This window comes from Ammospiza nelsoni, chromosome 1 (assembly GCF_027579445.1).
Source record: "Ammospiza nelsoni isolate bAmmNel1 chromosome 1, bAmmNel1.pri, whole genome shotgun sequence".
Lineage (NCBI taxonomy): Eukaryota > Metazoa > Chordata > Aves > Passeriformes > Passerellidae > Ammospiza > Ammospiza nelsoni.
Window position 1 is genome coordinate 101,150,039 of NC_080633.1, and position 25,623 is coordinate 101,175,661.

Genomic DNA, 25,623 nt, shown 5'->3' on the forward strand with positions numbered 1-25,623 from the left:
GTGTTTAGCCTGGAGAAGAGGCGGCTCGGGGATGAACTTATTGCCCTCTACAAGTGCCTGAAAGGAGGTTTTCGCCAGGCTAGGGTCGGTCTCTCCTCCCGAGCAAGCAGGACGAGAGCGCATAACTTCAAACTGCACCAGGGGAGGTTCAGCTTGGACATTAGGGAGAAATTCCTCAGGAAAGTGTGATCAAATATGGGAACGGACTGCTCAGGGAGGCGGTGCTGCCCCTGTCCCTGGAGGTGTTCAAGGAGAGCTGGGACGTGGCACTTGGTGCCATGGTCTAGCTGACATGGTGGTGCTGGATCACAGGCTGCCCTCGACGATCCCGGAGATCTTTCCCGACCCGATGGATTCCGGCATCCCGAGAAACCCAGGGCGGGCGGGGCTCCGCTGGTGACGGCAGTGGGCGGGGCCAGAAGGCGGTGCGTGACCCTTATGTGGGCGTGGCCTCATCAGGGGGCGGAGCCAGGTGTGCCCTTCGGCCGTAGGGGAAATGCACGCGGCGGCGCGGTGACGTCAGGCGGCGCGGGCCGGCGGTGACGGCGGGTCCGGGCGGCCATGGCGCACCGGTACCTGCTGCTGGCGCGGGGCGGCGGCGGCCGCCGGGGGCTGCCCGGGGCCCCGCTGCAGCAGCTGCTCTGCGGGAGGGGCCTGCTCGGCGGGGCCAGGCCCTGCCTGGCGCAGGTGAGCGGCGAGCGGGCCGGGGCTCGAGGGAGGGCCGTGCTGGCGGTGGGGCGGCCCCGGGGCGGGGAAAGGCGCCCCGCTGCTCGGAGCCGGGCGCGTCTCTGCTGTCCGCGGCCTTCCCCGGCTCGTCCTCACCCCGGCCGGAGGAGGCAGCCACGGCCTGCTCGGTACCGGCCCTTCCGGGCGGCGGGGAACGAGGCCCGCGGGTGGGTGAGCGGGCGGGCGGGCCGGAGTGCCGCGCCTCCCGGCCTGGAAGGGGCAGCCGGCTCCGTGCGGGAGAACCTCGGGCTCCTGCGGCAGCAGCAGCAGAGTCCTCCTGCAGAGGGAGGCGACACCCCAGAGCTGCTGCTGTGCTGCATCCCGCCGCTATTCGTAGAAACTTAGAGTGTTAGGAGGTTGAAGGGACCTTAAGGATTTTCTCTTCCCAGCTCCTCTGACACAGGGACACCTCCCATTACGCCAGGTTGCCTGGCCTTGAACACTACATCTGCAGCTTCTCTGAGCAGCATGTTCCAGTGTCTCACCACCCTCACAGTAAATAATTTCTTCCTAATATCTAACTTAATTTCTCCTCTTTGAATTTGTATCCTTTCCTTCCTGTCTTATCAATACAGTTCCTGATAAAGGGTCCCTCTCTGGCTTCTCTGTAGACCCACTTCAGATACTGTATGGTAACTGTGAGCTCTCCATGCAACTTTCCTCCAGCATGAGCACCCCCAGGTTTCTCAGCTTCTCCTCATAGAGGAGGGTTCCCATGTTCCCAGTGGTTTTCCAGGTGCTGTGTCCCACCTGATTCCAAAGTTCTTCCATTGCTTTCTCAGAGTGATGAGTTGTGTCAGGTGGGTTTGAGGCTGGGTGAGAGACTGAAATGTTAAAAATTACTGACTTAGCACCTTGTTTTGGGTGTCAGTGTTCTGGAAAAGAGGAGCGTGGTTGTTTGCATCCTGGGATTGCACAGTGCAATGATGCCATAAACCTGCACCTGCAGCAGTTGTGGTACTAGCTGGTAAAGCATGATGTTTGTGTGTTCATTCTTAGTAAAATGGCCTTTGCTGTCAGCTGTTACAAGATGTGCACTACCCTTGCTGACAGCTCTAACATAGTGCGGGAATGACAGGCCTGGGGGAAAGGAAGATGCTTGAGTGCTCTCCCTTTCATGGGCATCTTGCTTTTCTTTGTTTTCCTGTAGCACAGAGTGCTGAACAGCCACACCTTTATAGCTGTGAAGGTTATCTCTAGGATAGTGATGACTGTGAGAGGAATACACACCGAAGGTGTGTTGTAGCTTAGTTCTCAGCATGAATATGGGGCTTGTTTTTCATGGTGAATTTGGTTTTGTTGAGCTGAACATTATTTCAATAAATAAAACATTGTCAGCAGTGCTGCTGATCTCTCAGAAAGCTAACTCTTGTTACTTTCAAGAAAATGTAAGGAGTTCCTATTTGGAATCAATCTTAGGAAGGGGACTTTGTATTCATTGTAGCATCTGGCTTTGTGTGCAGGCAGAAAATTGAGGATCTTTGTTCCATAAAAGCCATTTCTTTTTTAAAATTGATTTTTCTGTAAGAAAAAGTGAGCAGTTTGGAGTCACAGAACCTTAGAAAGGCTTGGGTTGGAAGGGACCTTAAAGATCCTCCAGTTACAGCCCCCCTTTCCATGGGCAGGGACATCTCCCACCAGACCAGGTTGTTCTGGGCACCATTCAGTCTGACCCTGAATACTTCCAGGCATCCACAACTTCTCTGAGCAACCTGTTCCAGTTGCTCACCACCCTCTGGGAGTAAAGACATTTTCCTAATTTCTCATCCAAATCTCTGCTCTTAGTTTAAAAACATTTCCCCTTGTCCTATCACTATTTGCCCATGTAGAAAATAACTTGCATTAAGGTAGATTTCTTTACCAGCTTTTTGTTGTGTGTTGTCCCCTCTTCCCATTATGTTATTATGTAATATTTTGGTGGCTGATAGATAATTAAGACTTCTGGTTTAATTTTGCTTTTATTTGTAACTTGATAATGGGTAAAGCTGTAATTTCCAGCTTCTTAGAATGAACAGATTCTCTATCCTGTATGTACAGCTAAGCAAATGGATTTTCTGTTCCTGCTTTGTGTAGCCTCAATTTTGTAAACTTTTTAAGGAGTTCTGCTTGTGCTCTTGGGTTTATGTAGCACTCTGGATTAGTAACATTTTATGGGTTATTTTAACTCTAAAACTGACCTTTGTTTGTTTTGCTTATCTAGAACTTACATTTTTAAAAGTCTTGATTTTTAGGATGGTGTCACAAGGTCTGCCCAAAAGAAAAAAAAATCAGATTTTTGGTTTGGTTTGGCTTTTTTGGGGGTTTTGCTTTGGTTTTTTTTTGCCTCTGACTGGGAGATACTTGGCAAGAGTTTCCTGGTATACAGCCTGACACAGCATCCAGTCAAAATGTGCTCTGTTTGCTTTCTCTGTGTTCAGGCAGTGGGTGTGCTTATATCAGCTAAGCTTGCTGTGCATTCCCATTGCCAGACAGACCTGTATCAGGATGATCAGTTTTTGTGCTGCTGTTTTAGAGAATTCTTGAATATCTCCTGTGAAGGAGACTCTACAACCTCTCTGGACAGCCTGCTCCAGTGCTTAGTCACCCACACAGTAAAGACATTCTTCCTCCCGTTCAGGTGGAGCTTCCTGTGCATCAGTTTCTGCCCATTGCCTCTTGTCCTGTGCTCAGCACCACTGAGAAGAGCCTGGATCAACCTTCCTGGCACCCTCCCTTCAGATACTTAAAGACAATAATGAGGTCCCCTCTCAGCCATCTCTTCTCGAGGCACTCAGGTGACACTGAAGGTGCCATGAAGTCACTTGTTCCTTTTTCTCACAAAGCAGCTTCAAAGCACTCAGCTCTCTGCGTATTAACTTGACAGGGGACTGTGTTTGTTCATGGAATTTAGGATCTGTAGGGACAATCCAACAGAAGCAATCCCATTATTCAGGTCTGCCCCAAAGCTCTTGTCTGCTTACCCTTCTCTCTCCTTCACTTAAACTATAACTTATTCTGTAGTAAACCTGTGCTAGTCTGGGCCAGACAACTAGATTTGGCTTACTTTAAGCTTTTCTTTTAAACATGAGCAGTTGTTTCTTCTTAGTTGGAGTAAAGCTTTCAGAATATTTCAGTCTCTTTGCAAATAAAAAGTAATCTGAGTTTGCAGAAGAACTAAGTCTCTAATTTTGTGTTTTGTAGGGGACCACTGACAGGAGAAAACCCTACTGTTTCTTTGAGTTTCATTAGTTGTTGCAACATTCACTCCCTGTCTGTATTTGGAATATACATGATCTGTGGCAAGCTCTTTTTATTTTATTGCCCACATGGCTGCATCCCACTTGTCCTAAAACTTCTTCTAGGAGCACAGATGGAATTGCTCATGTTGGAGGTCATGATGTATTGGATTTAGTAGCTGTTCTCTACATTAGCTTCTCTCCAGACTATCTGCACTGCACGTGCTTCTGAGAATCAGTGAAATTCCCTCTTGGATTTTCAGTATCAGATTTTATTCAGACATGCAGAGGCACAAAACTAATCCTGACCAAGCAGCCCAAGAATTCTTAGCTCAGTCCACAGCAAAATGAGAACATTTTGGTGTTCTTCTTTGTTCCAGCAGGTGGAACTATAGGGATGCTTGAAATAAGCCTGATGTATTTCATCATTTAATAAGGGGTGGAAGGGGAAGCTCCAGACAGAAAATTTCAGCAGAGTTACAGCATTCAGTTAATGAATGACAGCATGCCTAGGGTAGTTCTAGTGTGCAACCAAGTAATCAAAAGTTTCTTTATATGTAAAAATGGGTTTTATTTACAGCCACTGTACCTTGACTATAGCACTGAGCTTCCTCTCACAGAATAGTCACAGAGGTGTTAGTCCCAGATAGATGTTTGCTTTCTTCCAAGGATACTTGGGGTCATACCTGTTGCTTTTCAGTTAGTGTTGGTTTTTGCATTTTACTATTTCTGTAGCTCTTGAGGTAAATAGCTTCTAATCAAAAGGAACAGGAGGCTGAGTGCCTTTTTGTGGCGGAAGGAAGTGGAGGCAGCAGGAAAGTCAGTCTGTGGGGAAATCTTGGCATGGATCATATTTTGTTTCTCAGAAGCGTTGGAAAAGCTTATGAAGGGCATTTTATCTAAAATATGTCCTTCTTGAAGAAATCAGGTAGGATTTCTCTTGAATAAAATTGCAGTTTATACTTTTTTGAAGTATCCAGCTGTAGTAGCAAAATTTTATTAAGAACTCGTGAGTTTAAAGATTTAGTTTTCCTTCATTGCACTTAAATGATGAATAACAGTAAACAGCCTTAGGACAAGGAGCAAGGACAGGAACAAGCCATGTTAAAGCTTAGGTTTGTTGTGGTTTTATAACTGGATGTTTACCCACATAGGGCTTTGGATCTTCTTTTTGAACTGAGATTCCTTGTCTGTTTTAGTTTCTTAGCTGGATGTAAGCATTGTCTGCCACATCCCTTTCTTTTGGATTCAAGTAGATCTCTCATATTCAGAAACTACAACTTCTTAACTATTTGTAAAAAGGTTGCAGACAAAACATGATTCAGTGCTGTGTAGATCATGCTTGTACAGTCACAGTTAATGTTGCACTTCAATGTCATTTGGCTGATGTGATTAAACATGTCCTATAGAAATCAATGTGTATTTAATGTTCATAGCTTGTAGTGTTTTCTGCTTGATTTTTCTTTTTTAATGAACAATGTTTTGTTTGTAAGATTAAACTCTGTTCTTAACAATGAGAATAAAAATCTCCTTGCTGTAGAAATTACTCATTTGATGAACTTTTCTTTTTCCATTTGTTGTCTTACTTTCTGGCACACAGCAGTTACTACAATATCTGTTGTAAAGTATTGTCTGACTAGCTGCAAGGCTCTACCAGAGAGCTTGAAGATTTTTGTAAAGTGTTCTTGTTGCTTTATATTTCTTTTTCATCTTTCAGCTCTGTGACCAAGTTACCCCTGGAGTTCCTGCTGATAGAAGCACTTTTTTGGCAAGTGTAATCGCTGCTTGCAGAAGGCTTTTCTCTCAACCTCCCAAAGGTGACTCTAACTTTGATTTGTGAAACAAAGCAGACTGCTTGCATACCTTGCTGAGGACCGCACTTATGTGCTATTTAGCTTTATTGTCTGTGGGGAAGTCAGTTCTTGTACTAACCAGCCTATAATCTTGAGATGAAACATTTGGTTTATGGGATTTTTAGGAGCTATTAAAGAATAATGTACTTTGCTCAACACTGTGCAGTGGAGCTTTCTGTTGACCTAAATTTCTCTATGTCTGGTTAAAACATAGCTTTACTTCAGGCTATTAAATAGAAGTGATATTCTCTTGTCAACACAGCAGATATATTTATGGAGACCAGGTAGAGCTTTTCCACAAAAAAACAAGAGCAAAGCTGGTTTTGCAGTCTGTATGTTCCTAGCTTTTTTGCTGGTGTATACATTCATCATGTGATGAAAGAATTGTAAAATAAAAACCAACTGTGAGCTCCTTTCCTCTTTCTCCATAGGATTTGAAAAGTATTTTCCCAATGGGAAGAAGTCTAATGGAACTAAAGGTACACCTGGAGAAACAAAAGGTAGAAAAAGCTGCTTGACTTCAGTTCTTTGTGGAATGTATATTCATTAAATTCGATTTTGGCATAACAATTGTGAGTTTGGGTTTTAGGTTTTTTCTTTATTTTTCAGGGAAGATATATTTGTACCAGATTAGTTTAGAAGTGCAAATTGGTATGTTTTTATTATATGTGATATGAAAGGAAAATAACATTCATCTTCTGGAATAGTATTTATTTTTATGCTTCTGTTGGAGTGCTGTCCCTCAATTATAAGTTAACAGACATCTCTTCTGGTCATAACTGTCTCTCTGCTATTTAATGGACTATATATCTGTTTTTTTAATGGGAAATGCTGTTTTTTACATCATCTAATTATTGTAGTATTGCAGTATACTTTATTTTTCAGAACATCTCGTTAATATAACTAATAAAAGGTAATGTGAGATTAGCATAAGATGTAATTTTTTTTTTTTTTTAGAAACAAAGCAAGCTACTACTTCCAGACAACCCAGTGGAACTAGTAGTGGAGGGGGTGGGAGTGGTGGAAAAAAAGGAGGCAAGAAAGAAGAAACTAACTGGTGGACCAGATTACAGAAGGTTTTGACTTTAAAATATCTTTCTTTATGTCACTATCTTGTCTTCATGAAATAACCTTGCATGATTTTGCTTTTTAAGGCCATATTCTGATTGCCCAAATCTTGCTCAAGCCTCCTGTACCAGACCTTCCATGGCAACTGGCTCTAGATGGCTGCCCACTCAGTGCCTTTCATGAATAACTGTTTTGTGCATAACTCCAGAGGCATCTACCTCTGTTCAGGAATGTTAATGAAGTTTAAGCTGTGTGAATGTGGTTGCTAGTAGTCAGTATTCTTAGAGGGGAGCCTCAGACCTTTAAAGGCCTTGTGTTTTGTTTCAGTGGCAATTTGGAGAATTTTCTGACCACACAATGGTCATTAAATGTAGTTTGCTCTTACATGTTCTGACCTTGATGGAATACTTATGTGAGTTTCCCTTTGAAATTTATTGCCATTTATTGCCAGCTGTAACACAAAGATGATGGCACCTGACAGTACAGAAATATGTAAAATATTCCTGTATGTATATAAAGAATGTTTTTGGTGCAAGTTTTTCTTCCTTCTGTTAGTTTTTCCTTTATTTTTTGTTGGTCTTGCATGCACTCCCGGAGACCAAGGATAATTGTTTTAGAATGGAGGCAGAAAGGTCATGTGATTTTTTTTTTTCCCTTTCTAAAAACAGTAGTTCATGGATCAAAACTCTTCAATTACTGTTTGTAAAACACTTAAAGAATTTCTATTGCTGTAATTCCTCAGTTCTATGTGAAATTTCTCAAGTGTGTTCATACAACAAAGCAGACTTTTGTTTAACATTCTCTGTGGCAACCTTGAGGGCAGGGAATAGAAGCTACAAAGAAATATCAGAACCTGTTTCCTATGTGCCTACTGTATTACAGACTCTAATTTTTGTTTTTTGCTTTCTCTATTTCCTAGGGTGACATTCCATGGGATGTCAGGGAATTTCGGATGTATGTGGTGGGAAGTTCTTTTTTCTGGACAATGGTTGTGTACTACTTCTTCTTCAGGGTCCCTGGGAGAGAAATCACCTGGAAAGACTTTGTCAACAACTACCTTTCTAAAGGATTGGTGAGTGGGGAGGGGAATCAGTGTGAAACATCAGAGTGCTGAAGATGCTCATTGCTGCCTCCCCAGCTGGGCTTATGTTTGTGTGTCTGCAGAGTGAGAACTGGCTCTGTGTAGGTTTCAAGGGAGAAAGGAATTAGCTTTCATTTAAATCAGTTCCTAGATCTGATATTTTGGATGGATGTGGGAAGATTTATGTCATTTCAAGAGAGGAGAGGGAATAGCAGCTCGGGACAAAGCTTTGGTTGGATAACTCCTATGGGTGCTGGGGCAGTGTAGCTACACTCCCTCTGGGTGTGGCTTTGCAGTACAGGTAAGCTGACATAATGGCTTAAAGAGACATGCCAGCTGCCTTTGGAAGAAGTTTGCTCCTAACCTTATCACTTGCATGAGCCCATTCCTCTGAAAAGAAAAGTTTTTCTGCTTGTTACATGTCTGAAATCAGTTCCTTGGGGAATCTGAGAAGCAGCAGTGAGAACAGAAAGGGATGGGTGGGGAATGGAAGAATCCTTTCAAGGACAGTACATTGGCATCCCTTCACCAGCCTGACTGTGTTGTAAAGTAGCCTTCTTTATTTTTCTCCTCTCATTTTTTCTTACCTGGAGCCACTACTGGAGCAATCAATTTTATCATCAGTATCCTATCTCTCTGTAGAACTTGGCAGCTTTCCATGCTTGGAGTAATAGGTTGGTGATGCCCTGAAGTTCAGGAGATTGTCTTGCACAGGCTATTTCCACTTCAAGAGCCATGAGTTCTTTGCTTTGCTCCCTCCCTGCTTGTAGCTTCATCTTACAGATTAGGAAAGCATTGGTTTGCTTTGTCCTCTAGGTTTCACACCTGGAGGGATTTTCTGTTAACACAAAATTAACCTTCCATTACCTCCCTTTGGTAAGCTGCTGAAAAGGGTGTCTCTTACCTTTCTTTTCTAACTGATCCATGCAGAGTTCCTCTGTGTGCTTCTGCCTGGACTGTCTTACAGTCAGTCCTGTTCTAAATTGGTGGTTTTGCACATCTTGTGAAAAAACTCATACTGATTAAATTTCTGAAGCAGTAAGACGCTTAAATCTGTAAAAATATTCATTTAGCTGTTACAGTGAACAAAGCCTGAAGCCTCCTTGCAGAAAAGCATTGTGAAAGGAGGCTGTTGCACAAAACCAAGTTTCTTGTGACTTTGAAAGATGTAGTGTGGATATTCAGACAGACTAAATGTGTGGCTATTAAGAGCTGTTGGCTGCCTAAGTGGTGGGGAGAAGACAGCAATACTGGAGTCATGTGCTTTTCAAAACACAGGTGTTCAGGTAGTGTTGTGTGAAATCAGGTTAGTTCTACAGTGACTTCTTAGCTCATGTTTTCCTTCAATTCTACCAGAAATGACCACATGTAGTGAGTTCAGGGAACAACCTTACTCACCTGTGTGCGATTCAGGCCCAACTTCTAAAGCTAGATTGCCTAGATTTAAATGCTTTAAAATGTTAAAACCAGTTATTTTATGGAAAAGGGAAGAAAACATGGAAAAATTTGTACTTGACTTCTAAAAAGGCCCTGTCAAATCCAACAATCTAACCATTGGAGGAGACCTGTAAAAAAAGTCTTAATGGTATATATCTGCTAAAGCTGTAGCACAGTTCCCAGGTTTATATAGTATCTATTACCCCAGGTAAATACTTTATGTAATTGATGTTACTGTATTTAATATTGTAGCACAGGAAGCCCTTTCTAGTAGGGAAAACAGTTGTAAGAACAAAGTTCAGATTTTCCTCATTTTGCTCAGTTTGGTTTGTTTTGGAAGCTGCTCTAAGAGTTTGGAATCATGTAACTTACTGATTTAGGTGTTTTGACCACTGAGACAATTAACTACTGTTTAACTATTTTACTGTAACTGATTTTTGCTGATGCATGCCTTGAGTTTTTCCTTGAGAAGAGGATATGATGTCCGTCTTTCAATTTAAATTCCTATGTGCCAGTATTCCTTTTTTCCTGATTACATAATGGCAAACTGTAGACTGTGGACTATGGAGCTGTCCTGATGTACCTGATTAATTGTACATTCTAAGTGGAAGACAGAAAGATTCACATTTGTTATCTGAAGCTGTGGTGGAAGCACAGTGACTGTACACTCTTCACTCAGGTTTTGTTCTTTTCTCCTCCTACAGGTGGACAGACTTGAAGTGGTGAACAAGCGCTTTGTTAGAGTCATCTTTGTTCCTGGAAAGTCTCCTCATGAATGGGTAAATAATTTTAATACATGTACATGGGATATTAGAAGCAGCAAAACAGTCTTTTTATGTAAAGTTTGAGGCAGAAACTTGGTCTGGATCATTAATAATTTCTTGATCGAAAACATTTTTTCTTGTTACATTATCCTACATTGTGTGTTTTTCACTTTACTGTATCAGTTGTTTTGCCATGGATATATTTAAACTGGGACAAGTAGTTCCTTTCCAGCACTGTGCTCTTTAATACAGATACATAAACGAGAAGAGTAACAAATTGCTGAAGGTTCTCTGTTTTTAACTGCTGTTTTCCATCTGCTCAAGAAAATCCCAGACTTAAGTCCACATACCTAGGAATCTTTTCTGTTCCAGACTGCTTTTAGCCAGTTACTGGAAAAAACAGAGAGAAGTGTTTGTTTCCAAAGTATTTATTTCATGGAGTTGCTCTTCTAGTAGCACAGTGAGGAATAGGCTGATACAGGTGAAAGTTTTCCAAAGAATGATACCCAGTGGCAGAGACCTATTAAAAATATATAAAATGTTCATAGAAAATTCAAAGAAGCATTAGAAAAGCTTTATCAGGTTACCTCTTCTTAGGTGGTGGAGCTTTTCTTAAGTGTCTTTCTGAAACAAGGTCTGCAAGTCCCTCCTGGGTAAAGTGAAATCTGCAGCAATTACTTAATCAGTGGGTTTCATTATGGCTTATTTATACACCTACTCTTTAGCCCACATACAACTAGTTGCCTTTGTTTCCCAATCACTTAACTGCTCTGGTTTTTCTTTTTCAATGTTAGGGTGAGGAGGGACAAGTCAGGCAGGTCATGGTGCAAAAGGGGAGATTTTCTTGACCAGATCTCAACACATTTTGAAAGTAATGGCTGGATTTTTCTTTCTGGTCTGTGAGAAATTTGTGCTGGGTTTTTTTTTTTGGTTGGTTGGTTGGTTGGTTTGGGTTTTTTTGGTGCTGTTTTTTTTTTTTTTTTTTGTGAACACAGCTGACTAGTATAAGCTGCAGAAGCTTTTCTTAAGAAAAGCAAAAACCTTTCTTAATCAGAAGGGCTGAGACCTTCAAATGAAACAGTAAGTTGTATGACTCCTGTGTTTCCAGGTTCAGTGCTCTGTATTATTCTGACTATATAGGTCCCTTATAAAGATCTGTTTATTACTCCCTTCCATTTTTTTTTTCTGGTGAAAATGCCAGGATTTCCATCTGTTTAAAGTGCCCTAAAACTATTGAGATTCATCATCTCTGCAGAAGCAGTGATAGGTACAAGTATATTCAGGCTGGGAGGCTGCAGATTTGTCGTGTGCCTCTTATACCACTTACACACTTGACAAGGCAACTTAAACTTGGTCCAAATCTAACACATACACAAGGAATTACCAGACTAGAAGAAGCTGGCTTGTAGTGAAGGTGAAATAAGAGAGGATACTTGGTCATCTCTGCTTTTTTCCTCGCAGTACGTCTGGTTTAATATCGGCAGTGTGGACACTTTTGAACGGAATCTGGAGACTGTGCAGCAAGATCTGGGAATAGAAGTGGAGAACAGATTGCCTGTAGTCTACTCAACAGAGAGTGATGGGTAAGAAGTTGTTTTAAAAAGTCTCTGGTGAAAAAAAAGGTTGTGTTTACTGCAGAGAAGTAGGTTTGTAGTACGCATAGCTTGTGCTTCACTAGGTGGCAGTATTACCAGAATAACAATCTGCTTGGGTTTGTTTCTGAGTATCATGTGTAAGAGAAGCTGTTCAGTACTTTGTCTATGAAGAAATCCATATCCTCTTACTCTAAATATAGCTTCTCATTATATAAACGTTTTACTGTAACTCCTTTCTTCATTTAAGCCCTTCCTCCCCGTGACTTTTACTAGAGCAAGAGTTAGCCGGGAACAGCAGCAGAGCTCCAGAGATGACGCTCATGTAGATTTTTGAACAGACAGATTATATCATAGAACCATAGTATATTGGCTGAGCTATTCTGGGCATCAATTTTTGGCCAAAAAATAAGCATAATCAAAATCTTGGACCTTGGAAAAAAGCAAGAAATAGGTGATTAAGTAAATCACATTGATCTGCCCATTAACAGAAACTGGAAGATGGATCATGCTCTTAATTGTTAAGAAAAATAGTACTGATGTTAGATTTACAGCATTGTTGCTTCCCATTAGGGAATAAGGGCTCTGATACTATATTTGTGTTCTTTGTATTAGCCTTATGTGGCTGAATTTTATTGACCTTATTTAGAAGACAGTAAAAGTGCTTCTCTGATGTATTTTTCCAAATGGCTTAGAAGACAAACATAATCTTGTAACTCAAGGACTAGTTTCTTTTTGGTTCTAAGTGAGCAGTTTAGAAGTTACTCCTGCTGATGTCTGTCAAATAGGTTTTTTATCATCAGGAAGTTGTACTTTGTGTGTACTAGCTCATGTGACTAATGAGAATGGCTCATTTACTGCCTCTCTTGTGTTTACATACTTGTGGGTATTTGTTTTGATTTGGGGGGATGGAGGGGAATGTCTTCATTTTACTGCAGTGTGTGTTACCAAGCTGCTGCTGCCTGTTGGTCTTGGTGGCAGCAAGAAAAATGGTGGCCTTACTCTGGGCAATCCTGCAACTTCAGACAGAGGTTTTTATTTCCCTGTTCTACACACTGCCTGCCTCATTTCTGTGTTTCTTTATAATGGAACATGATCTTAAGGATGGTCCATAAATAAACCTGTTGAGCCCTTATTTAAACAAACCTGGGGAAAGTGATGGTCAGGGCAATGCAGGACTTGTGCAAGAAGGCTGCATGTTGGCCTGAGGCTTCTCACGACAGACTGAGAAAAGTAGATCAGTTCCTATGCCTTTTTCAGCCTTGTACAGACCTTTACTTCCTGAATCCCTCTTCCTTACCACAGCTCTGATTCTTTCCTCAGTGTCTGTTCTGCATATAGATATTTATATATATTGCTCTGCCCCAGGAATGCCACAGAAAGCAGGAGAGAGCAGCTGTATATAATCAAAGTACTGCTGTTCCCTGTTGGATCAGAGTCTGCTGAATACCACAGTAGAGAGAAAAATCCTTGTTTTCCTCTTTATCCCAGGAATGTGGGTTATCTGTAAAGCCTGGAAATCCTGTGCTTTATGATTGTCCTCCTTTTCTGCATTTTGTTTTTGCTGAGTGTGGGTAGAACATCTTGTGAGCTGTTTGTTGAACTGTTCCTTTTCACAGAAAAATCTGTACAGTGCTCAGATACTATGATAAAGAGGACTGTGTTAGGGTTTTGGGCTTTTACAGAGCTGTGCTAGAAAGCTGGAGGACAATGAACAATGAATAATAATTTAAAAAAACCAAAACCACAAAGCAGAAACAGAAAACCCCACCCCAAGAAACCACCCCCTCCCCCCTGCAAATCTGTATCCTTGAAAATGAAAATGGAAACATTGAAAGAGAAAAAAAAATGTAAAAAGCTGAAAGACCTAAGGGAAGAAGGGCGTGTATTTTGGAGAGAAATTTCTGCTTGAAGTAATAGGACACACTGTCTATATGCTACCTAATGCAACTTACTTTGAGAATATAACCATTTACATAACTAGTCCTGTATATTTGCCTTTGAAAAACAAGCTACTTCTGTTTATTAGGTAATGCAGTTTTTCCTCTGCAAAACTCAACAATGTTACTTGATGTGCTTGGTTTAAAAACAAGCAACTATAACAATTTGTTCTCAAATTTATTTTGATGGTTTCCAAGTGTGAACAACCTGCAGAAGTACAAACATTGCAAGTTAATAGACTATTAGTCCTGAATTTGCTTATAATGGAACCAACATCTTATATGTGTTATTTGCAGTAATGGATTATTGTGATAGGTTTATCTTTTTTTGTTTGTTTTTCTCCACAGATCATTTCTCCTCAGTTTGCTGCCTACAATTCTGATTATTGGTTCATTGCTGTACACATTAAGAAGAGGACCTGCAGGCTTGGGTCGGGCAGGGCGTGGAATGGGTGGACTTTTCAGTGTTGGTGAAACTACTGCCAAAGTACTTAAGGATGAAATAGATGTTAAATTCAAAGATGTAGCTGGCTGTGAGGAGGCCAAATTAGAGATAATGGAGTTTGTTAACTTCCTGAAAAATCCCAAACAGTATGAGGATCTGGGAGCAAAAATTCCAAAGGTAAGGGATCGATGACTTAGACTTTATTCTTCTACTAGTCCTCAGTATTCTAAACTGTACTAGGATTGTTTACATATGCAATGCTTTCCAGCTTCTGTCTTCCAATCAGAAAAAAAAAACAAGCAAGCATTGAGTGCCAGCAGTGTAACTGTGGTGCCAGCAGACTTGCTTTATGGAATACATTGTCTTTTCACATGGGCCAGAAGTGATACACACCATAGGTATAACAGCAGTCTTGCAAGTGGTTATTACAGAATTGCCTTTTGGCTGTGCTGGCAGGGGAGCCCACCTGATGACATACCTTTCTTTTTCTTACTTAATATGTCAGTCAAACAAAACACTGTTCCTGAAACTCTAAGACAGCATGGAGTGTTGGATCTAATTTGTTTTCCCTTTTGCTCCTTTAAAGGAGGGGTTAATCTTCAATTATTTCCTTACATGATTTTTGACTGTGGTGCAAGAAAAGCCAGAGGGCTCAATATCATTGACATGTTATTTCATAGGCTTAATATTTTTTTCTTCCTGAAGAAAATATACGTGTTTGTCTTGCAGGGGGCAATTCTGACAGGTCCTCCAGGTACTGGGAAAACACTTCTGGCTAAAGCTACAGCTGGAGAAGCCAATGTGCCATTTATCACCGTAAATGGCTCAGAGTTCTTAGAGATGTTTGTTGGTGTGGGTCCAGCACGAGTAAGTCCTTGGCCTTGCTCTGTTCTTTCAGTATTGGCTGTTGAAAGGATGTTGTCAGGTTTGGGAGACAAATGGTTTGGTTACAGCTGAAGTTGTTTCTTCTATGCAGATTTCTTACAAGTGATGCCAGATGCATGTCGAAACACAAAAATCACCAGTGTACCTTTAATAAAAGTTACTAAGGCAGTTCATTAGCTAGTTTCACTAGCCTGCAACAGTTCACTGTTAAAGATGTGTCTCTTTTCAGGTGCTTGAGAACACAGAACAACACTCTTTAAGCTCTGATCTGAAGTAAATTTACTAACTGGATCAGAAATCTGTAGCTGATTCGACTACTGCTATGGGAATGCCTCCTCCAGCTCTAAATCCTGCATCTTTGGAGAACTTTATTGTCTTTGTAGTTTGAAACTTTTAGTTGTAAAGAGGACACACAGATAAGCTTCTGATTGAAATATGAATCCAGTCACTGATTTCTGGAGATCAGGTGTTTTAAATAACCAAATATATGTCTAATATTTTTTTTTGCTTTTCTGCCTTAACTGTCTTAAGAAAGCTACTAAAAACATGTGAAGTGGTATAAACAAGTTACTGATGGCATTTTATGGAAATAAAAATTTGAGAAAGTATTAGGCATCCTAAAATAATAGTGATACTCAGACTTCTGTTGTCAATAGATACCTCAAATGCCCCAAAGCAAAATTACTTAACTTTTCTGTACTGGTCTATAAAAATAATTTTACTATCCAGTGAAATCTGTTGATTTAACTTTGGCTGGGAATCAAGGTTTCAGCACAGTTGATAATTTCTGATGCCTATGGAAAACAACATCAGAGAGTTTTATTTTCAGTTCCTATTAGTTTATTTAATAGGCAGTTGTTAGTGGTGCTAAATTGATCATTTGTAAATTGAATGTACTAGAACTAAAACTACTTACAAGCCTTGGTTTCTTTGGTGACTTTGTAGTGTATATGCTTATGGAAACCTTTAATTCTCATAGTGCATATACACTAAAAATAGTTGTGTGATTCTGAATTTTGGCTTCTTCCAGTGAAAAGATAATTCACTTCAAGCATATGACACATGTTTATCTTGTTCCTTCATAGTACTTTTTTCAAAAAAATTGGGTGACTTTCTGTTGTACAGCCTACTGTCCAAAATTTGCATCTCTTCGTGTGTACCGTACATTTTTTTGTCATCAGAGAAGTGTTCTGCAATTGCATCACTTAATGTATAAAGTAGTAAAGCTCTGAGCTGCATCTATTCTCACTCAGGTCAAAATTCTTCCATTAATTTTTCATTTCCTGTTTGCTCCAGTTGGATTCCTGGTTGTAGATCTGTTAACTCACTGAACTGGTTTTAATGAGACCCTTCTGATAGGTTTGCAAGCAGAGCAACATTGCAATGTTGCATCTAAAATTCAAATCAGATTGTGCTGCATCTACCACAGTAGTTAGGTAATACCTTGCTTAAAATATGAAAGTCTAAAAAACAATTTCAGCTATCTACTCATGTCCTGAAGGCCTGAAAGCCTGGCTGAAGGCTTTGGAATGAATGCTTGTTCAGAGGCATACCTAGTTGTAGGGATACTGTTACTGATGTGCCTCTTCCCAGCCCTGCCCACCCCCCAACTCAAAAGAGTTACAAACCAGTCTGATACAGTCTCTGTTCTTTTGTTAAGGTTAGAGACTTGTTTGCTCTGGCTCGTAAGAATGCCCCGTGCATTCTCTTCATTGATGAAATAGATGCAGTAGGGAGGAAGAGAGGAAGGGGCAACTTTGGAGGACAAAGTGAGCAAGAGAACACACTCAATCAGCTTTTAGTAGAAATGGATGGTGAGTATTTAATGCCTAATACTATGTCATAATAACAAGGATATTAGAAAGAATATGCTTGTTCAGACCTGCTAACCAAGATTTGGATTCTAGCTTAAATACAAATTGTCCTTGTTTCCTAAAATAAAGCATGGTGACTCACTTACCTGCAGCCTAATGTTTTACTAGAATTCATTCAGAGAAAAAGAACCCTAATTCTGTATCTCCTAACTCTTTGTCATAGTTGAATAGTCAGAAAAATTCTTCACAATGAGACCAGTCTGCCTGTAAAAAAATACAGCTAGCCATACTAGTTCTATGCTTTCCAGAGCAGTTAATCTATTATTGTATTTTGAAGATAAAGCAGGATTTGATATAGTAGTTCACAAAGCAGAGCCCAAGGCCATTTTCTTGCTTGTTATGAAAAACTGGACAATGCAACAATAAATAGAAATATTTTCAGCTTTAAGATAATTTGTTTGAACTGGCAGTTCTTACATGACCCTGTAAGATGGGCAGTCTTTATTTCTGGTTTTGGAGGCTTTTTCCACAGAAATTATATTTACACAGCTTTTCTCTATCACTTTTCTTTAACAGGATTTAATACAACCACAAATGTAGTCATTTTGGCAGGTACTAACAGGCCAGATATTTTAGACCCTGCTCTGATGAGACCAGGACGCTTTGACAGGCAGATTTACATTGGTAAGTTTTACCTGGGTGCCTGCAGTCACTGCAGCTATTTATACATGTAATTTCCTTGCACACACTCAATTTGAATATATATGTGTGTGAAAAGTAAAACCATATGTCTTCTATTTTAAAGGACCCCCAGATATAAAAGGAAGAGCATCCATTTTCAAAGTTCACCTTAGACCTCTGAAATTAGACACTGTCCTAAATAAAGACAACCTGGCAAGAAAGCTTGCATCACTAACACCTGGGTTTTCTGGTAAGTGACTTCTAATGCCACTATTATTCTCCAAGCTTTAGATATTTGATTTCCCTACTAATTCTGGTTTTCTTGCACCTAAACTTCTGGATGGCATTTGATTTAATTGTGTTTACTGGCACAGCCTGAAATTCTCTTTGCCTGTTAGAGCAAGTAGGAGATTTCTGAGGGTCTCAAGTTTTGTCAGCTTCAGTCAGGGTGACACGAAGAGGGAGTTTCTTCTGTCTTCAGTACAAACAATTCAGAGGTTTCTGATTGTTGTCACTCCTCTGTGTGTTCTTCCTTTGTTTGTCCTTTCCTTTGTTTCATTCTTGAGCACTTCTGGAGAAGACCTGGGTTTTGTGAAGTTTGTATGCATCTTCTGTAGGAGAATTTATGTTTCTGGATGTAAAAACCAAATACCAGTGCAGAATTCAACTACTGGTCAATACAGATTTGAAATGAATTAGATTATAAGCCAGTAATGAGACTTCTCACATCTATTCCAAATTCAACACTTGTGAATTCTTCACTGGTTTTTGGTCTATATAAAACTATTTTTCTGTGATTTGATGATCGATGTCTCTGATAACTACAGTGATGATGTTTAAGTTACCTCAATAGCACTACTGCAAATAGTTTTAACAGAAAGTGGAGGGCTTGAAATCAGTAATGTGAAAGGATATCTTCTAAAGAAAAGCCAACATCTGAGCTATACAGAAGTCACATGTAGGAAATGCGTGCAGCTAAATATATACTAGTTTAAGTATAATCTGTTGCAGACAGAAAAGGAAGGTGGGATGTATCAAACAACTACTTCACTGGTAATAAACTTTATTTGCTGGCTGTCTACCTATGCAAAAAATCCTAAAGCCTATAACTATAGTAGATGCATTTAAATATATCTTAAGTAATTAAGCTATTTCAGAACGCATTACCTTTAATTTTCAAGCTCAGTGAGAGTTTATAGCAAACCAGTTGTAGATAAGATTATGCTTATGCTAAACTCAGAGAAAAGTTTTGAAAAGGATCAGTAATTCTTGCCTTCTCTTTTAGGTGCTGATATTGCTAATGTTTGTAATGAAGCTGCTTTAATTGCTGCAAGGCATCTCTCAGATGCTATAAACCAAAAGCATTTTGAGCAAGCAATTGAAAGAGTTATTGGAGGTAGGTGAATAGCACCAATTGTTTCTCAAAAATTGTAATAGACAGCTTCCTTTTTTAGATGTGTAGGAAGCCATGCTTTTGAATATTAGTGCTGCTCTTCAAGGTTGTTTTCTTTCTCTCCTAAACACACTTGATGTTTGGAAAAGAAGTATCCTGTCTATATTGCTGACTTCTGTAATAGAGGAAGGGGTACAAAGACAGATTTCATCAAGACACGTCTCTTATTTCTTCTTCAAAACAGCAAGAAGAAAAACTGGATTTAGGGATGCTTTTAACTGCTGCTAGCCTGAAATAATCTAGAAAATATTTTTAAAGTTCAAATGTTTTATTTAAGTATTTGAATATTCTTAAGAACTTGCATTGAAACTGGAAAGTCTAAGGAAGGACAAGGTTACAGTGAAACCTGTAAGATGTGAATTTCTAAAACTTGAAAGTTTTGGGGAGGTTGTTTAAATTTTTTCAATGGATCACATGTATGGCCTCTAAGTATTGCTCACCGTCCTTGCAAATGAGGTAAAGGATGTCAGAGGAGAAAGTTTTGTCTGAAACTATTAATAAAATTTATTTATTTTATAAAGGTTTGGAAAAGAAAACTCAAGTACTCCAGCCAGAGGAGAAAAAGACAGTAGCATATCACGAGGCAGGGCATGCAGTTGCAGGGTGGTTTTTGGAACATGCTGACCCCCTGTTAAAGGTAAGAATGCTAATTTGGACTTTTAATTTTAATGGTAGCATGGACAACACGTTTTTCTTTGGGGTTCCCCTCCACCAATGTTAAGAAGATATTAAAATATAATAAAAAGCAATGTGTGTCAATTTTAGAGTACATTTTTGTTCTTTTCTTGTTACTTTCTAAACTGTTTTCTGAATTAGCTGTTACATAGTTCGTAGTATAAATGCCCTTTGAAAGTGAGAGACCTGTTCTTCTCATGAGTCTGTCAGCCTTGATGGCTGCTTTCTCTCTGAGGCTTTCAGTACTGATTAGTGGTTTAAGTTACTCTTACCAGGTTACACAGGTATACTTCAAGAATAAGAAAGCTATATTTTACTTTCAATTTGCTTTCTTTTGGCTTCACAGCATGACAAGTTGAACGTAGAAGGAAAAGCACCCCAATCTCCCAAACTTGCTTTAACATTCATAGTTTTGCATAGCTGTGTTTTTCATCTCATCTCATCTCAGGCTTAAAAATATTGTATGGTTTACTTCTGGAAAAAAGGTCATTAGTAAATGTGGAAATTCATTAATGCTGTATCTGTTACAGAGTACATAATGCCCAATAACATTAAAGAAATTGTGGATTTTAATTAAAATGGTGTTTTTAAAATATGATACAGTTTTTAGAGAAGATATGAAGATTTCTTTTCCAGATATTCTAGTAGTTGTTATCCCAGTTTAGAGCTAGCCAGGGCTTTTAAGGATAGAACACAATGGGGGCAAAACTGTAAATGGAAATAATGTCAGAATTAAACCTCAAGGGTGAGTATGGTGTAGGCTGTATTAAAAATAAGTCAAACTGAAGAGTACTTTATGGTTTTTAACACTGTTTAGTTGTAGCGCTGTTACTTTTTTTTGTAGGTATCTATTATTCCACGTGGTAAAGGACTGGGTTATGCTCAGTACTTGCCCAAAGAACAGTATCTGTATACCAAAGAGCAGCTACTGGACAGAATGTGCATGACTCTGGGAGGACGTGTGTCTGAGCAAATCTTCTTTGGAAGAATTACAACTGGTGCCCAAGATGACTTGAAGAAGGTGACCCAGAGTGCATATGCTCAGGTATGGGCTTGACTAAGACTTCTTTTTTTCCTTTACTGTTTTCTTTATCTCTGACCTAACTAATATTCTGGTATGGTGCAATTTCATCAGGTGCATCCCTCAGAAGCCTTGTTTCAGAAAACACTGTATGAATAAGCATCATGGTGTTGTTTAGAGATGCTGATGACCAATTATTTCATTTCCGTCTCACAACAGGAGTCCGTGCATTAGTCTTCAATTACTGCCCTACATCTGCCCACAGGAACATACACATTGATCCCATTGGATCACATGTGGGAGTTGTTACACTTATTTTAAAATGGAATTTAGTGCTCAGATTTGATCATATCATCCTACATTTACAATTGCCCAGTGTGAAGATTCAATTTGGATTCACACTTGAAATCCAGACTACCTTGTTTGAAAGCACTATTTGATGTCAGTTAAGTCTATGGGAATTGAGACATTGGTTTGTGTGTGTATCATATTAACTAATGTAGATGAGTAATTTAAAATCTTATCAATGCAATGACTCACCTAAGTGTAGCTATGGGCTACACACAGGTGTGTTGCTATGTTTCCTGCGTCAGGACAAAGGGTGTCATCTCATAAGACACTCACAAGGAGCAAGAGACATTTTGGAGTACACTTATCTTCCCCTGCATGCTTATCCCCAAACCCCACCTACTTCCTCTTCTCAAGCGTGCTTTTTGTTGCCTCAGTTCTGGAAGGCAATGTGTAATGGTATCTTGTTAATTCTATGAGATCTTCAGTGACTCTTGCTCAATTTTAAATTTATAAAATAAGTCTACTTACAGACTTCTATACATGTCAACCAAAATTAAGAAAGCAGGTTAAGAGACTTGGTTCTAATGGTGAGATCTCTTTGAATTCTAAATATTCGTTGTCGTACCTGTGTGGATCTTGCTAGACTGAGAAGTGCTACTTTAGTAACCGTCAAATTGATAGTAGCCATGGAGTGAATAAATAAATAGCAGTTTGAACTTGCTTCTGCCGCTGCTGGAGGAAAATACAGCTTAAAACATCCCTATTTGGCAACCAGACAAGTCAGTATTCAGTACTGAGTGAAGCAAGGTAAGAATTGTTTGACATTTGTAGAGGAGTGTCTTGGGATGAGGAATAGCATATGATTTTTTGACTTGATAGAAAAAACCTTCAAGACCCTCTACTTTAGTACTTAAGTCAGCTTATCTTTATAGGTGAGTAGATTATGCTAAACTTCAGAAGTATTTTGAATTGGCAAAACACTTCTATTTCTGGTAAAGAAGGGCTTTACTGCTTAAGGAAGGCTGAAGTGGTTTTTGTGTAATATCTTCGAATTTAAACAGCAAAGCACTATGCATACCACTAGCAACCACTTTTAAATGGTGTTATTTGTGTCCTGCACTTTAATCAGTAAAAAGAAATAAGTGAAAGTCAATGCATGTGTGTTAACTTCAGTAGACTTGCATTTTCAGGGAAAGGTTGATGTTACAGGAAAAGATTAGGTTATAGCAAAATTCTTCCTCTCCCTTTTGTTGGCCGTATTTACTTCAACATACCCTAAATTCTTGCTATCTCTCCTTTATTTATTTAATTTTTGTTCCTTTCAGATTGTTCAGTTTGGTATGAATGAAAAAGTGGGGCAGATTTCCTTTGATCTCCCTCGCCAAGGAGACATGGTCTTGGAGAAACCTTACAGTGAGGCAACTGCCAGGTTGATAGACGAAGAGGTGCGGTCACTAATTAACATTGCCTATGAAAGGACATTAAATCTGCTGACTGAGAAGAAAGCAGAAGTGGAGAAGGTGAGCATTACAGTGTTTTTAGCCATTAAGTTCCAGCTGGTAAGCCAAAATCTGAATTTAACTGAATTAGATTTAAAATAGATTGTATATGAGGAAGTTTGCTCAAAACCCATTTGATGTAATCTTAAGAATGTGTCACAAGACTTAAGAGAAACCTTCTTTTGTGTTGGAACACCTCTGAGCATCTCACAAGCATGATTTAACATCCCTCCCTGCTTATGTGGTCAATATTCATTTGGAAAGTGGGAGGGAAGAGACTGCCTGCTAACATAGGGTTTAGTAGATGTGATAGGCAAACTTAAAGATTAAATACCAGGCTCCCAATTTTTTTGGGCAGAAGAAGCTCTTGTAACCAGGGAAATTCATATGACTTCCTTTCTCTGAATTCCTTTTTAGTGTTAATAAAAATATGTTTGTCTTCTTCTGTTCTGTCCCTTGGCTGCTTATGATCTGCCTCACTGCAGCCAAGATTCAGCTTGTGCATATTCTCTTTCTTCATGCCACAAAACCTGATACAGCAAAAGGATCATTTTCTAGGACAGGCATCCAGTAGGCTTAGTGACAAGGAGACAATTTTGTATGGGCTCCATAAATCCTGTTGTAGCAGGTCAGCATCCCAGAAGAGATTGCTGAATGTGGTTTGTGCTGAACAATGAGCTCACTGACCCAAGGCTGCAAACTCCCCTGGTGCAGTGTTCACATATTGGTATTTTGGTATTTTATGGTGCTCTTGAGCTTGTAACACAGCAGCAGCCCAATTGAACCATCCCCACTGACTGGAAGGGAACACTTATTTTCATGTACCACTTAATGTCTTGCACCCAGAGCCTTTTGGCAGAAGCAAAAAGCTGCTGTTCTGAAGCAACAATAAAAGCAACAGTGACCCACAGTGAGGGCACTTTGCTTAGTCTTAAAAGCAGGATTAAAAATAAAATTGTATTTGTGCTCCCTAAAAGTGCTCAAGGGGGAGAAGAATCTTGTATCTGATGAACTCTGAACAGCCTTTTTTTTCTATCAAAATTAATCAATGCCAAGCTAAATGCCTTAAGAAACCACTCCAACTAGGACAGCCATCTCAGGTGTTTGATATGTGTGACACAACTTGTTATGCTTTTCCAGGTTGCCCTGCGGCTGCTGGAGAAGGAAGTGCTTGATAAAAGCGACATGCTAGAGTTGCTTGGCCCAAGACCATTTGCAGAAAAGTCTACTTATGAAGAATTTGTGGAAGGCACAGGAAGTTTGGATGAGGATACTTCACTACCAGAAGGCCTTAAAGACTGGAACAAAGAGCGTGAAAAAGAAAAAGAGGAGACAACAGATGAACAGGTCGCTAGGCAGATCAGAGGAGGGATGCCATTTTAACTGTGAAGTGTGTGCCCATGGTGACTTGCACTCTGGAAGAGAAACAAACTCACCTAGTTTGTACTTCAAAAGAAAAAATATTTATTCAGCCAAACTGTATTAGTGATGGGTGGAAGAGTGATCTCATGGGACGAGATAAGGATGTTCTGCTTCTGATGTACGTGTGTGAGATCATCAGTGCACTGGTAAAAGGTGATCATCTTTTGTTTGCCAGCTGGAGAAGCATACAAGGAATTGGAGCTGCAGTGGAATGCCAGAACTGAGCCTCTCAAGCCTTGGAACAGTTCAGATTCATGCACAAATTTTGTGGCACTGATTGTTTTGATTTTTTTTTTCAAACATCTGTAAGCTTACAAAAATCAAAGGGTTTTTTTGATTATTTATCTAAACTATACCTGAATGTGACCTGTTTCCAAAAAGAAAAAGAATCATACAAAATGCATTGTCAAATGTGGTTGTACAAAGTACTAGCTTTGCAAAACTATCAACTCTTTCATCTGACCCTTTCCCCTTCACCTCATTTTGATTTTAGAGTTTGTCTACAGAGAACTGCCATGTAAGTTGACCGTGAAAACTGAACACTTGCTTAAATATCTTCAAATGTACTCATGGTTCAGTGTCTTAAATTAAGTCTGAAACTGTTTGGCTCCTGCAGTTTTACCAGTCGGTTTTTTACAGAGTTCTGTAAACTATTGAACATATGAATGTGATGTGTAAATACAGTTTGAGTCAATAAAAACAGTACTTTTCTGAACAAAGCTGTTCCTTTTTTTTTTTTTTTTCTCTTGCTGGTTTCTGGGTATAGAATTCAGAACAATGCAAAACTCTGTTAATATAGGGTAAAAGGATTGTGTTCACAAATACAAGCAGCAACCAAAGCCAAAGGTGATAAAGCAGATTGTTAGTTTCATACTCATTTGCTTAACAAAAAGCTATGGGGGAAAAGCTATGTTAGCAGTTGTCTTCTGCTAACAATTCATTAGTTGGAGAATTTGGCTGTTCAAAAATTAATGGCCTTTCTCCTCATCCCAGCAGAAGACAGGGAAGCATGGGTGGATTGGTGGTTAAGGGTGGGGAGAAAAATGAACCAATGTTCTCTGCTGGACCAAAAATCCTTTAAGGGTGATGAGTCAGAGGGCAGGTTAAAAGGATAACTAGTGACTGATTCCATCTGTATGTTGCAACATACTGGAAACCAGTAGGATGACAAAGGAAAAAGTTTATCTGAAAGTTTAGACCCTTGGTTCTACATGTATTTGAGTTAAATTATTTATGGAAATTATTCTTTTGGATTTTCTTTTTCTTCATGACAGAACTTTTTCCATCTGTGATGTTACCTGGCTTTACAGTGAAGAGGAATGAGGAAAACAGAGCAAATATGGCTATTTTGGGCATATTTATTGGGTATTTTTAGTTGTTAAACATTTCTATTTCTCTCTACTGCATATGTTAAAGAATTGATGATAAACAGGAAAGCAGCCTGAAAAAACTAAACTTAATTTCCCTAATTTTTGGAGTCAAGTTTAGAATGATTTATTGCAATAGTGAAATTCTTCATTAATACTCAAATGCTGCACACATGATAAAGCAGTGCTTGATTTCTGTGCTTATGCTCCAGTGTTGTAGTTTATTATGTATTCTGCATTAATGCCTTGTTCTTTTCTCATCCTCCAGTTTAGCTGAACACTTCTTGTCTGGGATATTCAGTTTGTAGCCCGTGCTGAGGAGTAGCTGGGCTTATACAGTAAAGGTCAGAGTTCTGCATTTCTTCATTCCTTGCTAAATAAAACCAACAGAAAA

At 39.6% G+C, this 25,623-nt stretch overlaps 1 protein-coding gene across 1 annotated transcript; it reads left to right on the forward strand.

The window, feature by feature from the left end:
* The first annotated feature begins 479 nt into the window (after nucleotides 1–479).
* Nucleotides 480–24,581, forward strand: AFG3L2 (AFG3 like matrix AAA peptidase subunit 2). The gene is made up of 17 exons (XM_059475996.1): nucleotides 480–687; nucleotides 5,659–5,758; nucleotides 6,226–6,294; nucleotides 6,752–6,870; nucleotides 7,782–7,934; nucleotides 10,085–10,159; nucleotides 11,606–11,727; nucleotides 14,025–14,298; nucleotides 14,851–14,988; nucleotides 16,667–16,820; nucleotides 17,397–17,504; nucleotides 17,626–17,751; nucleotides 18,787–18,897; nucleotides 19,476–19,591; nucleotides 20,474–20,674; nucleotides 22,267–22,461; nucleotides 23,581–24,581. The coding sequence occupies exons 1-17, from the start codon at nucleotides 562–564 to the stop codon at nucleotides 23,821–23,823; spliced, it is 2,430 nt and encodes an 809-aa protein (XP_059331979.1). The 5' UTR covers nucleotides 480–561; the 3' UTR covers nucleotides 23,824–24,581.
* Nucleotides 24,582–25,623: the final 1,042 nt, after the last annotated feature.

Excerpts from the sequence above, each read along its gene's own strand:
- AFG3L2 (XM_059475996.1), top strand. The coding sequence starts at position 562 with ATGGCGCACCGGTACCTGCTGCTGGCGCGGGGCGGCGGCGGCCGCCGG. Across the intron at positions 688-5,658 it reads CCAGGCCCTGCCTGGCGCAG|CTCTGTGACCAAGTTACCCC; the intron begins GTGAGCGGCGAG and ends TTCATCTTTCAG. Across the intron at positions 16,821-17,396 it reads GCTTTTAGTAGAAATGGATG|GATTTAATACAACCACAAAT; the intron begins GTGAGTATTTAA and ends TTTCTTTAACAG.